The 13539-nt window shown below is 43.0% G+C and overlaps 1 protein-coding gene across 1 annotated transcript; it reads left to right on the top strand.

Annotated features, from left to right (window-relative positions):
- The first annotated feature begins 8323 nt into the window (after positions 1-8323).
- Positions 8324-12060, top strand: LOC122402452. Its single transcript, XM_043405240.1, has 2 exons — positions 8324-9047; positions 11403-12060. The coding sequence occupies exons 1-2, from the start codon at positions 8449-8451 to the stop codon at positions 11887-11889; spliced, it is 1086 nt and encodes a 361-aa protein (XP_043261175.1). The 5' UTR covers positions 8324-8448; the 3' UTR covers positions 11890-12060.
- Positions 12061-13539: the final 1479 nt, after the last annotated feature.

Genomic DNA, 13539 nt, shown 5'->3' with positions numbered 1-13539 from the left:
CCAAACGCTAATAAAATCGTGATATTCGTTCGACTATATGTTTATCTTTCCCTGTACTATAAAGCTATCTATTCCGTTGTCTGTTACGTAAGCTATAATCAGTTTGGTCGCACAGAGAAATTGTTCTTAATGTTTTCACGTATTTCGAGGTATCCGGTAAAGAACAAAATCTCTGGGTAAATTTGAACTTTTGTTTCGTCGATTTCGTCGATGCCCGAGTTGTGAATATCTTGCTTCGTTTGGATCGTTTAAAAATAGTAACAGGAGACGAATATTCGTGATGTGAATTTCCCGGATTTTTTAATCGACTTCTTATTATTAAGCTTCTACGAACTTTGTACGGTTGCTTTAGATCGTTTTTCGATAGTTTCCGTAATCGACTAATCGATCCGTTTATGAACACGTAATTTTTATTCTCACTGTCCTCGATTATCGAGTGTTTTATCTTGCGTGCTTTCCAACACTCGTCGCCAACAAAAACGTAATTTTTATTGGCAATGTTTCGTTCATCGACCATAGGAAGCAATATCCAACCATCTTTTCGCGAAATTAAAGTTTTATTTTGTTGCACATTATTGACGTTTCCTTGATTTGAAGGAACATCGTCGTTGCATAATTTTTTAAAGTAGAAGTTCAATAGGAAGTTTTGTAAATTCGATATATTATTACCCAGGAACGAGCTGAAAGTGTCGAGCTGATTTTCTATCATACAGTAGATTGCGGAAATAATGCTCTTCTCTTTCGTACCGCGATCATAAGAGGTGCTCCTATCGCAAACGATCCTCGAGGAGCCTGATTCAATTTCTTTCCGATGGAATATATTTTCCGAAATACCGTTCGACGGCGTTCCTGTATTCGGTGTTGCGTTTTTCAACGGGGGAAAGTGTTCGAACTCTTCCGCCATTTTCTCATCTGCAGATCATATTTTGGTTATTCGTATTTTTTTTTTATTACTTCAATTGGCAATCGTCGTGAACGATCAACCATTGTCAATACGTCAATTGTCTTTGACACCTAACAATTGTTTTGATCTTTCCTCGTTGCGAGAGATTTGTTTCATTATTCGAATAAATTAATCGAGATTACTTGCGACGACTAAATTTTCAATCGCATCGCTTAATCGAGTAATTAATTGAGTGAAATTAGTCGATTGATTGCGGCTATGTTTGCCTTCGATTTCAATATTAAAACTCACCCCGATTATATACTCACCGTTTAATCGACGATCCTTCGGAAAGTTCGTTTCGTTGCAATGCGTTTCTTCGTTCAAACTGATCACCTCCGCCTTTCGTTCGCATCCTCGATCATCAGAGAGCACCAAGGCATCGATCTTCTCTGAAATAAGACACGTATAATTCCCGTCGGTCTTGTTTTCCTCCTTGGTGTCTCTTAAAGACTCGTCCAAAGAATTTCGCCAGCATCGATCCTCCATCCTCTCATCGACGAACTCGTTTATTATCATCCATCTTTCAAAATCACCGAAGTGTCTATCGTATTTAATATTGGTCACCATCGAAACTATCTGCACGTTCATTTTCTCGCCATTTTCAACCATGTTCGCCCTATTCAAAGTGTAATCTCTATTATTTGCGACATCAGTTTCCATGTTTTTTACACTTTCGATACTTTTTGGTTCGCTCTGCTCCTTTAACGCCTTGTTATTCCCATTTTCTTCAAGTTCTTCTCTTTTAATTGGAAGCTCTACGTAATTGGATGCTTTAACGTTCCCGGGCTCTGTCTTTACTTTTTTAGACTCGAACCGCAACCTCTTCCAGATACTCGACTTCTTACTACCGTCTTCAATTATCAACTTCCCTTTATTAGTCCCTTCACTTTTAACTTTGTCTTTCGCCATCGGTTCTCTGTCTTCGCCATATTTCTTTTCCTTTTTCGAGTTGTCGTTCGTAAAACGTTTCAAATCCTGTTTCGCGTCCTTTGTTCTCCCAGAATCCCCTGTGATCTTTAAGCGGGTCTTTTCGTCTTTAAAATTTTCCTTAGGAGTCTCTAGACTTATCAACGATCCTCGACCAGCAGCATCCTCGTTGTCCGGAGTAGCAGGATCAGGATCCTCCTCAACAAGCTGTTCCACGTCGATCACAGCTACGACGTTCGCCGCCAATTTCATCAAGGACGCGTCTTTCAATCTGGCCGCGCTACTTATCCTCGCGTGTCCCGTCCGATCAATCCTCGGTCGAAGTTTTTTTTTATCCCCGTCGACGCTTTCCTCCGACGAGCTTCTGTCGCAGCTGCAGCTGTCGGTGGTGCTGCATCTTCGACCTACCGATCGATCTCTGGTGTCATCCGTGCTTCCTTCGCCGGTTCCTTTGTCCTGGGACGTGGACGGAGCGTCCTGAGAGCCGCTGGTCCCGTTGCTCTGGTCTTTTCCCTGCGGTGCTGGCGGTTCTGGTACGTGAGGCTGTATGTACAACCTCCTGGGGTTACGCGGGCTCGGCCCGAAAGGATCCGGAGACTCAATAATGCTTTCTGGCGTGTACGGTTCGAACAGTTTGGTTTGGGCGTAACCGAAGGTGCAACGAGCTTCCGCGAACTGCTGGATGACGCGCGAGCTGATCGTCGGAACCGTCATCGGAACGCATCTTCTGTTCTCGAATTCGGCCTCCACCTGCCATTACCAATTCAATACGTTATTTTTTATTTGTTTTCCATCTATACGGGGACACTCTGTGCGTCATTTTGTGCAGAGAGATTCGAGGGTCCTTCGAACGTTTACTTCCACTATTAATAGTGGGAGATCCGATGTTACCTGGCGTATCTTCGCCTGCACGGAGTTGAGACGCGCCTCCGCGATCACACGCTGGGAGTGGTAAGGCGAGAAGTTCACGTTCAGCCTCTCGTCGCACTCCTTCTGCCTTAGGGCGGACAACAGCTGCCTGAGCTCAGCGTTGGTTTTCAGGGCAAGCACCGCCGGATCTATCGGCTCGCTGGTTTCTACCTGGAACGCATCGTGCCAGTGAATGCGGGCGAAATGCAAATGAGGCCCGCCGTAAACGTCGTTCCGCCGTTTGATGTCGACGAAGAACGTGTTTTGATAATATTACAGACGTCAACCCTTTCCTCGACGGTGGAAATTGTTGGTTCGTGCTACGACGTGGCGCACGACGATAAAAAGTTGTTATCTTAATTGCGTTGCTGGCCCGACTATGCACGCGGACGCATCGAAGGAACGAAGAGACAGACTTTGGAATGATTTTGGCGCGTCGCGACGCTAGAGGGGGCGAGTATACATGGTTTTTGAGATGGAAGAAAAATACGTGAAAGGATCGAAGATCGCAGGAATAACAAGGGCGACCAAGTTTGTCGAGAATAATTGACGGAGAATTGGGGAAAACATCGAAATACTTGGAGAGACTGATAGAGTATGTTCTTTGCCTTAGGAATTCTTGATCCTCGAATAATCGTACGAGGATGGCTATAATTCCATTCCACATTTTTTGGGCTAAAAGTTGAAAATACGAGACGCGTGTGTCGCAAGATAACAATGCGAATTGTTATCTAAATCTTTTTGTGTTGTAAAATAAGATCACAGCCGCATGTTTTATGTTAAACAAGCAGAACCACAATGTTACCTTGCAAGATTACGCAAAGCACAGTAAATGATACAAAAATATATCGGGTTTAACGTGTTACTGGCTTTAGTATCTTTGCGAGATTAAAAAAGTAATAATGATGAAATCAAAAAGAAATTGTTTCCACGAAAACTCTGTCTCCAAGGTTTGTAAGAACCGGTTAAATAAAAATTGAATATTCGTCGAACAGTAAGATATTCGAAATCCTGAAATCCCACCTCGAATCCGTATCCCTGGCACTCCATCACCTTCTTGTTGATCAGGGTCTCGACCTGCGCCTTCAAAACGTTCACTTTGAGCTGTAGCAGCGTGAGCAGAGGAATGATGTTTACAGGCGGTGTGGTGGTCATATGGAGGTTGATCAACGCGTTCACTTGCTGAGCGATCCTAGACTCAGCGAGCAGTTGTTCCTTGGTCAGCACGCTGATGGACCTCTGCGCCTTGTCCATCGTGTCCTCCATAGTGCTGGTGATATTCGAGCCGGGCACTTTCCTGAGGATCAGTCGGGTGGCTGCACAGGATATGATCCCGGGCAGCGACAGGAACTGCGACGCCAGAGCTTGTAAACTGATGGAGGCCGGGCAATTTCGCTTGGAGCAAATGGTGTCGTCGTTGGTCGGTCCGCAGTGATGCTCCTCGGGTTCGTTGACGACGCAGCAGCAACTTAACGGGTAGTTGCTCGATTCCGTGGATCCCTGCCGTCGGCGGCAGCATCCGCAACTTTGAGATCTGTCCTTGCCGCGCGTCTGACCGATACACGGCTCGTAAATCGGAAGGGGAATCGGATACGGATAGAAGGAGGGCGGACAGGAGATTGACGGTGGATAATTGAAGCTTGTCGATTGTCCTGTCGGTTGGGCCACGCCTACTTGACTCGCCGGACACACCGGGGATGGTTGCTGATGATGATTTGTGGACTGATGACAGCCACCTGGCAGGATAAATATGGGAGCCGCGTTGCTGACGCAACCGCGAATCTGTTCGAGGATGTTTGGCGGTAGGGGGCCGTAGTTTGGCTGCATTTGCATCGCCGGCGGGACGTTGGATGGTTGGAGAACTGGTTGGTACGGGTTTCTCTGGGGCAATACGTTCGGGATGTACTGATGATTCGCGAAGAACACGTCCGCCTGATGGAGCTGATAGAACGGCTGCTTGTACGAATCTACGTACGAAAGCGTACGCGTGACGGTGTCGTTGGTTTAACAACTGCATCGATGCTGTTTGAAATTTAACACGTTGACTGTCATCCTGAATACGCGATCTAGCCATTACAGCCTATTGTTTACAAAGAAGAATAATATTTCTTGGGAAACTTGTTGTTATTGGCTTAGTCGTGCTTCTGATTGTATCATGAAACGATTGACTGCGTTTGGATGCACTAGTATATTAATCCATGTGCACTCAACGCTACTGGTAATCTAATCTTAGCCTCTTCAAATGTAAACTAAGAAATCCATGTTTCACACGCGGTAGCAACTAATCAGAAATCAAACTTTACGACGATTACATAAACGTTCTCGGACTGAAAAAGGAAGATAACTTTATTATTTTTATTCGATATTCGTGGAGCTACTGTGGTAAATTTACTCTTAATCGAGTAATATACGATTATCGAATGACAGTCAATGTGTTAAAAAGTTTTCTGTAAATTGTATTTATCATTTTAGTAATTATTATCATTTTGTTATGCCTCTCAGACTCTGACAGAAATACAGACTAATATCATGCGTGACACGGTAAAATATGAGCGCCATCCGTATTCGGGTGACGTGGCCCCGTGTGGATTTTAGGTGTCATCCATATTCGGATGACATGGTAGTCAACGCGTTAAGGAGTCTTCTCACTTTAGCACTTCGAAAAATGGGTCATCTTTCAGAATTCCTTTAAAGAAAATATAAGCCTGACCTTCCTCAAATTTTACACGCGATTCTATCTATTGCCTAACAAGGTCTTAGAATTTTTATAGCTGGAAGGTCGACAATCTGGATTAAATAATAATTCGAGTAGAAATAAATTAAAAGATTTCACAGTAAATCCTTAATTTGAAAACTAAAAAAAGGATAGGATATTTTTGAACTCGTACAATTGATTTCTATATCAATGTTATATTCTGCAGAACTGGGAAATAAAGTATGAACAGTAGCGGACTTTCCGGCATCCGGATTAGCGAGGATTTACCGTATAGTGGTGTCTACACTGTGAAGAGAAAAATATACATTCGCTATGTGTACTATCGAACAATACCACGAAGCTATCGATTGCAGTAAAATAATAATCTGTACGAATCTTTGGGGGCACCGAACTTATTTTTATTGCAAAAAGGAACGATAAAGGCACAGTTAGATCCTCACAGTTAGAAATTTACTGACATAGACCTATTCGACGTTCGAAAATATTACACGTTTCTTCAGCAGTGGTTCGAAGGGGACTAAACTGTACAAGTGCCTGCCTTACGGTAATTAAAGTCGCCGTTATCGGAGTCGTTATTTTGCTTTAGTAGCTGTTAATAACTTTCGCAGCAGGCGTTAATACCTTGTGGATTAACGCAAGGGTTAGTTTGCATTTGTTGCGTGGCTGTTTGCGGTTGTTGGAACGTCTGGAAATTGTTCTGATTAGTCTGCACTGGTATGTTCTGGCTGGGCGTAATCTGCGCCATCAGGGGTGCGTTGTAGGGTATATTAATCATCGATGAGACAGGTTAGGCCCGTGTTCGTCCTTTTTGCGGCGGCGTACGAACGAGGCGTTTGTGGTCGTTTCCGTGTCGCGTTTGATTTCGCGACGTTTGTATCGGTTCCGTTTGGCAATCTGCGCGCGGTCCTGTCACTTAGAATTTTGAATTACCAAAGCCTGAAGGGATTGTTGGATTTGGGATTGGTTTACGGGTTGGGTGGAACTTGTTGGTACATTTCACTTTGTCGTTGCCTGAAGTTGCAGCGATACGGCGAAATAATTGTTCGATTAGTTGCCCCGGTCGTTGCGCGAAACGTTTCGTTAGAAATTGAAAACGATCAAAGTGCATTGTGAGTGTAATTGGACAAGTGGTCTCTGCAATATTCACGAAGAAAATAGTCGTTCTTTTTTTATGGAGATTCCTGAAACGATTGACGAATCGTACCGAATATACAATTTTCGATAGGGACGAATAATGTAATAAAAATAAGTAAATGTTGCCTTATGATTTCGTGAATCATTTTGGAGCTGCTAATGCCACGTTTTGTTCGGTCGAAGAAGGTGCAATGATATAATTATAATACACGGATGCAATCAACAGCAACAACGGAACAAACTTGGAGCCATTCTCGAATTCATCTAACTCGACCCAAATGTTAGAATTAAAATCACTTTGTCCCGGCATTCTGAACATCGTCGGAACGAGGTCAAAGACCTTTTTGAGCTACTTCGTACCGTGATGTCCCATGAACCTCAACAAGCCGCGTCCCAGAAGATTTCCTTATTATTATAATTGCTGCGTCCCTAGCTGCACCGTCATTATCTAATTTTCCGTCCTGGCTCGCAGCTCGCCAGCATTGATCTCGACTCGGTGATTTACTTAATTAATTAAACGAAACAGCACGCTGCGACACGTAACGCGCTCGTTACGCTGAATTTAATCGAGTTGGAGAAGTGTACTCGTTTTTGTAAAGCGACGTTTCGTGGTACGGGCAATCCTTCGCGATTTAGATTGCGTTTAGATGATTTTCTCGTGAGAATTTATATCACGGAACGGATTGGAGGAAGTTTTTCGAGTCTTGTAAAATGGCGGAAAATTATTGACGATCCTTCCCTATATAATTTCATTTAATTCTTTGCTTATTACTATTATGAATCATGGTCTAAGATACTATGATGAATCATTGGATCCGCAAACTTGTACAAATTCTAACGACGGACGAGACTGCTGGGGAGATGTCGATGACCGTCTTCGGTGGTCAAGGCCGAGCATAAACTTGTTCGTGACGTCGTTGGAAGATAAAAGGTTCGTTATCTGCGACGTAAGGGGCACTGATACACACACGAGATGATTCTTTAGAATATTTTCACCGCGTTACTAACTAACGCCCGTCTCGTCGCAACTCTCGCATCGGCTCGTCGAGGTTATCGATAAACACCGCGTTATCTCGAGTGGTTCGACACGCGTTTGCATCCGGTCCAATACCCCTCTAGATAATCTCGATCGTTTCCTTCGAACAGAATTCAAATCGTCGATATTATTTACAGCGACCGAACCGTTGTTCTTAGCGAGAGTCTAAATATTTGTGACAACAGCACAACAACAAAAATCGGAAATTACGGTAAATAGTAAACACTTTCGAGTCTTTCCTCCCCATACTATGTCTTCCTTTGCTTCTTATTATATTAACTATTATGTATACGCTTCTGTCAGTATTTGCTCAAATGTAGTCGATGGTGCATAGAGAGATCCCAGGGCGCCATATTTAAAATCTACTAGTTCTTTTTCAAGCTACATTTTCCAAAGAATGGGGATTCAACGCGGTTTCGCAATACTTGAAGAACGCCCCCGGTTATTGACACGAGGTTTAAGAATTTTGCAAACACCCATAAACTCTAGAGAACATAATTAACGATTATTTTTATCTCGACGAGGATCGCCTCACCTGCTGTACGAGATCGAGGAACCTTATCGGCGTTTCCAATGATATCTGCCCGAGGGATCGATCGAGGAGTGGGACAGTGCACGTCACTGGCCTAGTTGTTCCCTGACTGACACTCAAACACATCTTTCCCGCGCGAGTGGTTCGCAGTCGTTCGTGTTCGAACGCACAACGCGCGCCTGTTGATCGCCGGCTCCACGTCGCGAGCGTTATTTCTTCCAGTAAATCGCCCCGAGACGTACGCCGGAATGGAGTACCAGGAGCCACGCGAACATAGCATCGATTTCATCGAGGCTGAACTGGTCCCGGAGATGGTGCACGCTCGTTGCTTCTGCGACAAGGATTCGCGGGAGTTCGTCGAGTTCGAGTCGGCCACCGTTCGTCTGGTCGAGTTGAGTCGCACCAGCGAGATTTATCGCGTGGAAGCGATCGTCAGGTTCTCCGGTGAATCCCGTGGCTTCCCGCTGCTGGTGAAAATGCTACCAGAGGACACGGACCGGTCGGGGACCGCGTTCGACGCTTACCAAAACGAGGAGATGTTCTACTCGAAGATGACCGCCAAGTACGGAACCGATCTCTCCCCGAAGTGTTACTTGGCCGATCTGGGCCGATACGGGCGACCCGTTATTGTCCTGGACGACCTGGAGGCGGTCGATTACGCGCCCGCGGACGGGGAATTGGACGAGGACCGTTTGAGATTGTGCGTGAAAGTTTTGGGAAAGTTTCACGGCCGGGGGCTGAGACTGAAGGCAACGGAACCTGACGTCTTCAGAGAATACGAGTCAAAACTGCTCGAGATCGCTCTCACCGATGAATCGATGGCGCAATACGAAAAGAGATCGAACAGGTAATTTTCCACGTGGAGCCGCGGAGTTTTTTTTTTAAATGACAATCGGTATTGTAGCGTACGGTGTCAAGGATGATGAATAATCACGCTGATTCCGGTTTTGATCGGTGTAGTTCTGGTCGAGGACACATTTTTTTTTCTTTTTATTAATGGAAGGCAAACGTCGCATCGTATCTAGGTAATTTACGGTGTATTTTGTGTTGAGGGAGGGTTATGTCCGAATTGATTCCATATTTTTGTGTTTATGGCTTTGATTGCTATTTGTTTGCGACAGGTGGTTTTGTCTTCTTTAATATATTTTGTTCAATTATGTTCCACGTTTAAAATTTATCAGGTGACAATTTGCATGACGAAACTTACAAAGGGAACAGTCTGTAGACAAATAAGTAAGTCGCCAGTCGCCAAACGAAAATGGAGACTAGAGTGTTCAATTAACGCGATTGAGGCGAGTCAGACAGTTTGTTTTTATTAATTTATAGCATGAACTGCCATTGGATACAGAGACCTTTCTTTCTCGTTATTAAAACAGTGTCAAATGACAATTTATACTCTGAATAAATAAAAAGGAACGGTCTGGCTGCAATTTAAAACCGTCAAAGCCTCGTCAGACTTTTTAATCGTAATAAATGTCGAGCGTTTAATTCCCCCAATTTTTTATTGTACACGGGTTTGCTTTCTACTTGTTCATTTTTGCCTTTTAATACATTTTATCTCGACGAAGATAAGCATGTGTACATTTTTTAACGTTGATAATGTCACGATTGAAAATTTAAAAGGCTGCTCTAATCATATTTTTAAAATAGAATGCACCGATTCATTGATTCTGTGCAAAAAAATTTCTGCTTAAGTGGAGGTGATCTTGATTTTTTTTATCGAACGACACGTTTTTCACTAATTTCAATTCATTATCGATTTAAATATATGTAACATTCATGGTCCATAGTTCATTTCTTTATACGAATATGCACTAAAAAATGAACATTATCGTCCATATGTGACAGAGGTTACTCGCGAGAATTATATAGTGTATTACGAGACTAGCCTAAATATGTATAGGTAGAGTCGAGGTGATAATTATCGCATGCTGCCTTAATCTAATTAGTCAATCATTTAAACATTGCTCCTTATTGCGAACATAATGGGTTGACGATTCTTACTCTTACGTAACCATAATCTTATAATTTTTATAGTATACTTGACATTAATTATGAAGAATTTCTATTATTGAATGATAAATCACCTTGCAAACAAGAAAATATCAATGTTTACGTGTATTTTTAATAGCATTCCCGGATAGATAATTGTGTATTTCATATTCTTTAGGAGGTATACAGAGTGCTCGGCCACTGTAATACTAATGCCACTGATACTAATTTGTTGATCGAGACATCGTTAAAAAGTTATAGAAACATTTCCGGTCGCACAGTATATTTTCGGTAAAGAATTTTTTTCTCGAAAGTACGTAAGATTTCGGGGGTATGTGTATTCACCAAAAATGATTGTAATTTACCCCCGCAACCGAAAATAATTTTTCCGCGAACGATTTGAAATTTTTTAATAACTTTTTAACGAAGCCTCAATCAACAAATTGATATTCTTGATTTTCGTCTTACTTTGGCTTCTAGAATTACCAATTAAAATTTTTCCTGCATAATCATACTAATAAAATTTTTCATTGGTAACATGGTTCAAAATCGATCTATTTCTACCATCCCCCTTTCCCCGGCAACAAAGCTCAGCCCTGGCATAGTAATGCGCTTTCCTTTCGGTAAACTCCGGACCGTCTTCGCGCGTAATGTTTTTGACAACTTAAAATCGCCGGGGAACGCGGCGAGCGATTACGAAGGATAACAGAGGGCGAGATACATCACGTGGAATCTTCCTGATTCCAGTTAAGTATCACTAACTCCGGCTAGTAATTCCAGTTAAGGATTGAATAAACAGCATTCCATGTTCCGCGGGACGTACGATGCTGGGAGTTAAATTAGCGTTACGACGGTAGGATTAACTGTTATACGATTAAACGAACTCGAAACGTTGCGAACGGCAGGAATTGTGCGCCGTTGAACGCGTTGCAATTGCCGTCATCGCTTGACATATAACGTTTAGCGCTTAGCATTACGTTTCAGCAATTTCGACGTTATTGGTTTCAATAACCATTGTATTGCTACTGCCGAGTGAGCGGAATAATCAGCTGGATTGATTGCCAGTTTGTTAGAAAATCTGCGCTCCGACAATTCGACCGTTTAACCTCCAGTACACGAAATCGCATAACGAGTACCCAATTTCGTGTTTGTACCGGGATTAATCGTCGCCTTGCGAAATGATCGAATAAATTCGTTAATGTTTTTCCAGGTTGATGGACACGCTCGAATCGTTGCCGGATTCAAGGTTGGCCGAAAACGTCAGAAAGAAGCTGAACAAAAGCCCGCTAGAGACTCTGAAGAGCATCGTGTCAGAGGTGAACGAGATCTCGACGATCTGCCACGGTCATTTTTCACACGATAATCTGCTGTTCAAATACCAGAACGGGAAACCTATTGACGTGAAGGTGATCGACTGGCAAACAATGAGGTACTGCTCGCCGGCTGTCGATCTGGGACCCATTCTACTGTATAACATGAAGCGTGAAAATGGACCGACGGAGCTGCAGGAGATCCTTGCGTTGTACGCGGAGAGCGTGAAATCTGAATATCCAGAGATATCCATCGAAAGATTAACGGAAAATATCGTCGACAAGTTTCTCTTCGCGTGCCTTATCTTGTCCTTCCAAGAGCACATCAGCGACGAAGAGTTCACACAGATTATATTGCACTTGGAACGATTGAACGTCTTTGATTGAACGAGATATCCCCCGTTTGGCTTCGTTCGATGAATGTCATCGTTTTTAACTTTACGACACCGAGACTGTCTGTTTTTATACAAGTATCTTTAGGTGTCCTTACAGACTTTTTATATTTTGCGCTGCTATTCGTAATGTACATCAACGAAGCAGATTTAATAAAATAATCGTTCAGCACTGTGATTCCTTGTTTTCGTTACATCGTGTCGATCGAGTGCTTGTGAGAAAGATACAGGTTGAACGTAGCCCTCTGCCAGCGAGCGAGGAAACTGTCGTCGCTATGTTTTATATTTTATTAGTATCGACCATCGGGTGCATATTAAAAGTGTATCGTTTAAGATTAACCGATTTCGAGATTCCACCGTTCGGCGGATTCGTTCTCCCTCTTAGTGGTATTTGCAAAAATGTACGACCATTAATTTTGATAGCACCCGGTAATAGGATCGATAACTTTTCGATGAACGCGCTATTGGCAATCGCACGTATTGTGTCCAGCGTTTCCAAACCATTACGTTCGATTCTTCAACGAGCAGTTAACAGAGTTATGCTTCTCTTCTATCGAGCTGCAAGATTAAAACGTAGATCACGAAGCACGATCCATGCTGTCCGTTCGCCGCCTTGCAGCTGTTACGACAGGGAATGGTATCGGCGTTCTTCTGCGAAATGTAACATTACTTTGCTTCGAATAATATCGCGGATGAAAAATGTAGTTTGACCTCATTGTTTCGGACACGGATTTATGTACATACGTTACGTTCCCGCGTAGCACGGCTTGCACATTCGTTATCCGGGATCAAACCTTTACTTTTCTACTTCTTCGCGTCAGGAATTCTCAGATTTACTCTAGCCAGAGTATGTAGGACTCAATTGTACTCAAAAATTTCACCTGGAAAATAACATTTAATCCTGACACCAAAACTAGGAACAAAATTAATCCATTCGCATGAAATATAGAAATCTAGTTTCGTTCGATCTAAACATTTCGTAGAAAAAATAATAAAATAATAATTCCATATAGTTCCGAGAATACTGATCTTTCGACCCCCGTTTATCTGGACTCTGTTCTTCCATTTCGCGGGCACTATTTGTCCCGCAAGAACTCAAAATATTGCAAACGGATTGAATCGCGATACACGTTGCCGATACTCGAAGCAATTATTAATCGAATAGCTCACGTTCGCCACTCTTCTCTTGAACTATTCGATTGTTCCTGATGGAGTGCCTTTTAGTCGCGCGATGCCAATTTTCTGTCCGCGAGTTAAGGCCGGGCTTCTATTCTGGAACAAATTAAACATGCACAGCTGTCGGTGAGGATTTCGACAAGGGATCATGAATTTTGCACGGCAGCAAAGCTTCCATTTTCGAGAGAATTAAGAACGCACAGCTGTCAGGTGGCACGCAAGGTATCTCGAACTTTCGGCTGCACGCTGACTCCGACTAATTTAAGGGGTTACGCCCGGCTACAGAAGGTTGAAAAAATTAATTTTAAAAGTAGTTTTGTCTTTCTTACGTAAAAGTTTTCGAAACGAGACGACTGAAGCACGGCTATTCGGACGTTTATATATGAAATCACGTTTACAATTACATAAGGTGCAATCTAGTTCAACGTTTACTAAGGTTCATAGAAAATTAGTTCGTCCACGACTCACT

Source organism: Colletes gigas, unplaced genomic scaffold (assembly GCF_013123115.1).
Source record: "Colletes gigas isolate AHSC1104 unplaced genomic scaffold, ASM1312311v1 Colletes_gigas_Sc00036, whole genome shotgun sequence".
In the NCBI taxonomy this organism is placed as follows: Eukaryota; Metazoa; Arthropoda; class Insecta; order Hymenoptera; family Colletidae; genus Colletes; species Colletes gigas.
This window is presented reverse-complemented; position numbering and strand designations above follow the sequence as displayed.

Bases quoted from the DNA above. Each gene is read 5' to 3' on its own strand.
- LOC122402452 (XM_043405240.1), top strand. From the start codon at position 8,449: ATGGAGTACCAGGAGCCACGCGAACATAGCATCGATTTCATCGAGGCT. The intron at 9,048-11,402 runs GTAATTTTCCAC...ATGTTTTTCCAG, and splicing joins TACGAAAAGAGATCGAACAG to GTTGATGGACACGCTCGAAT.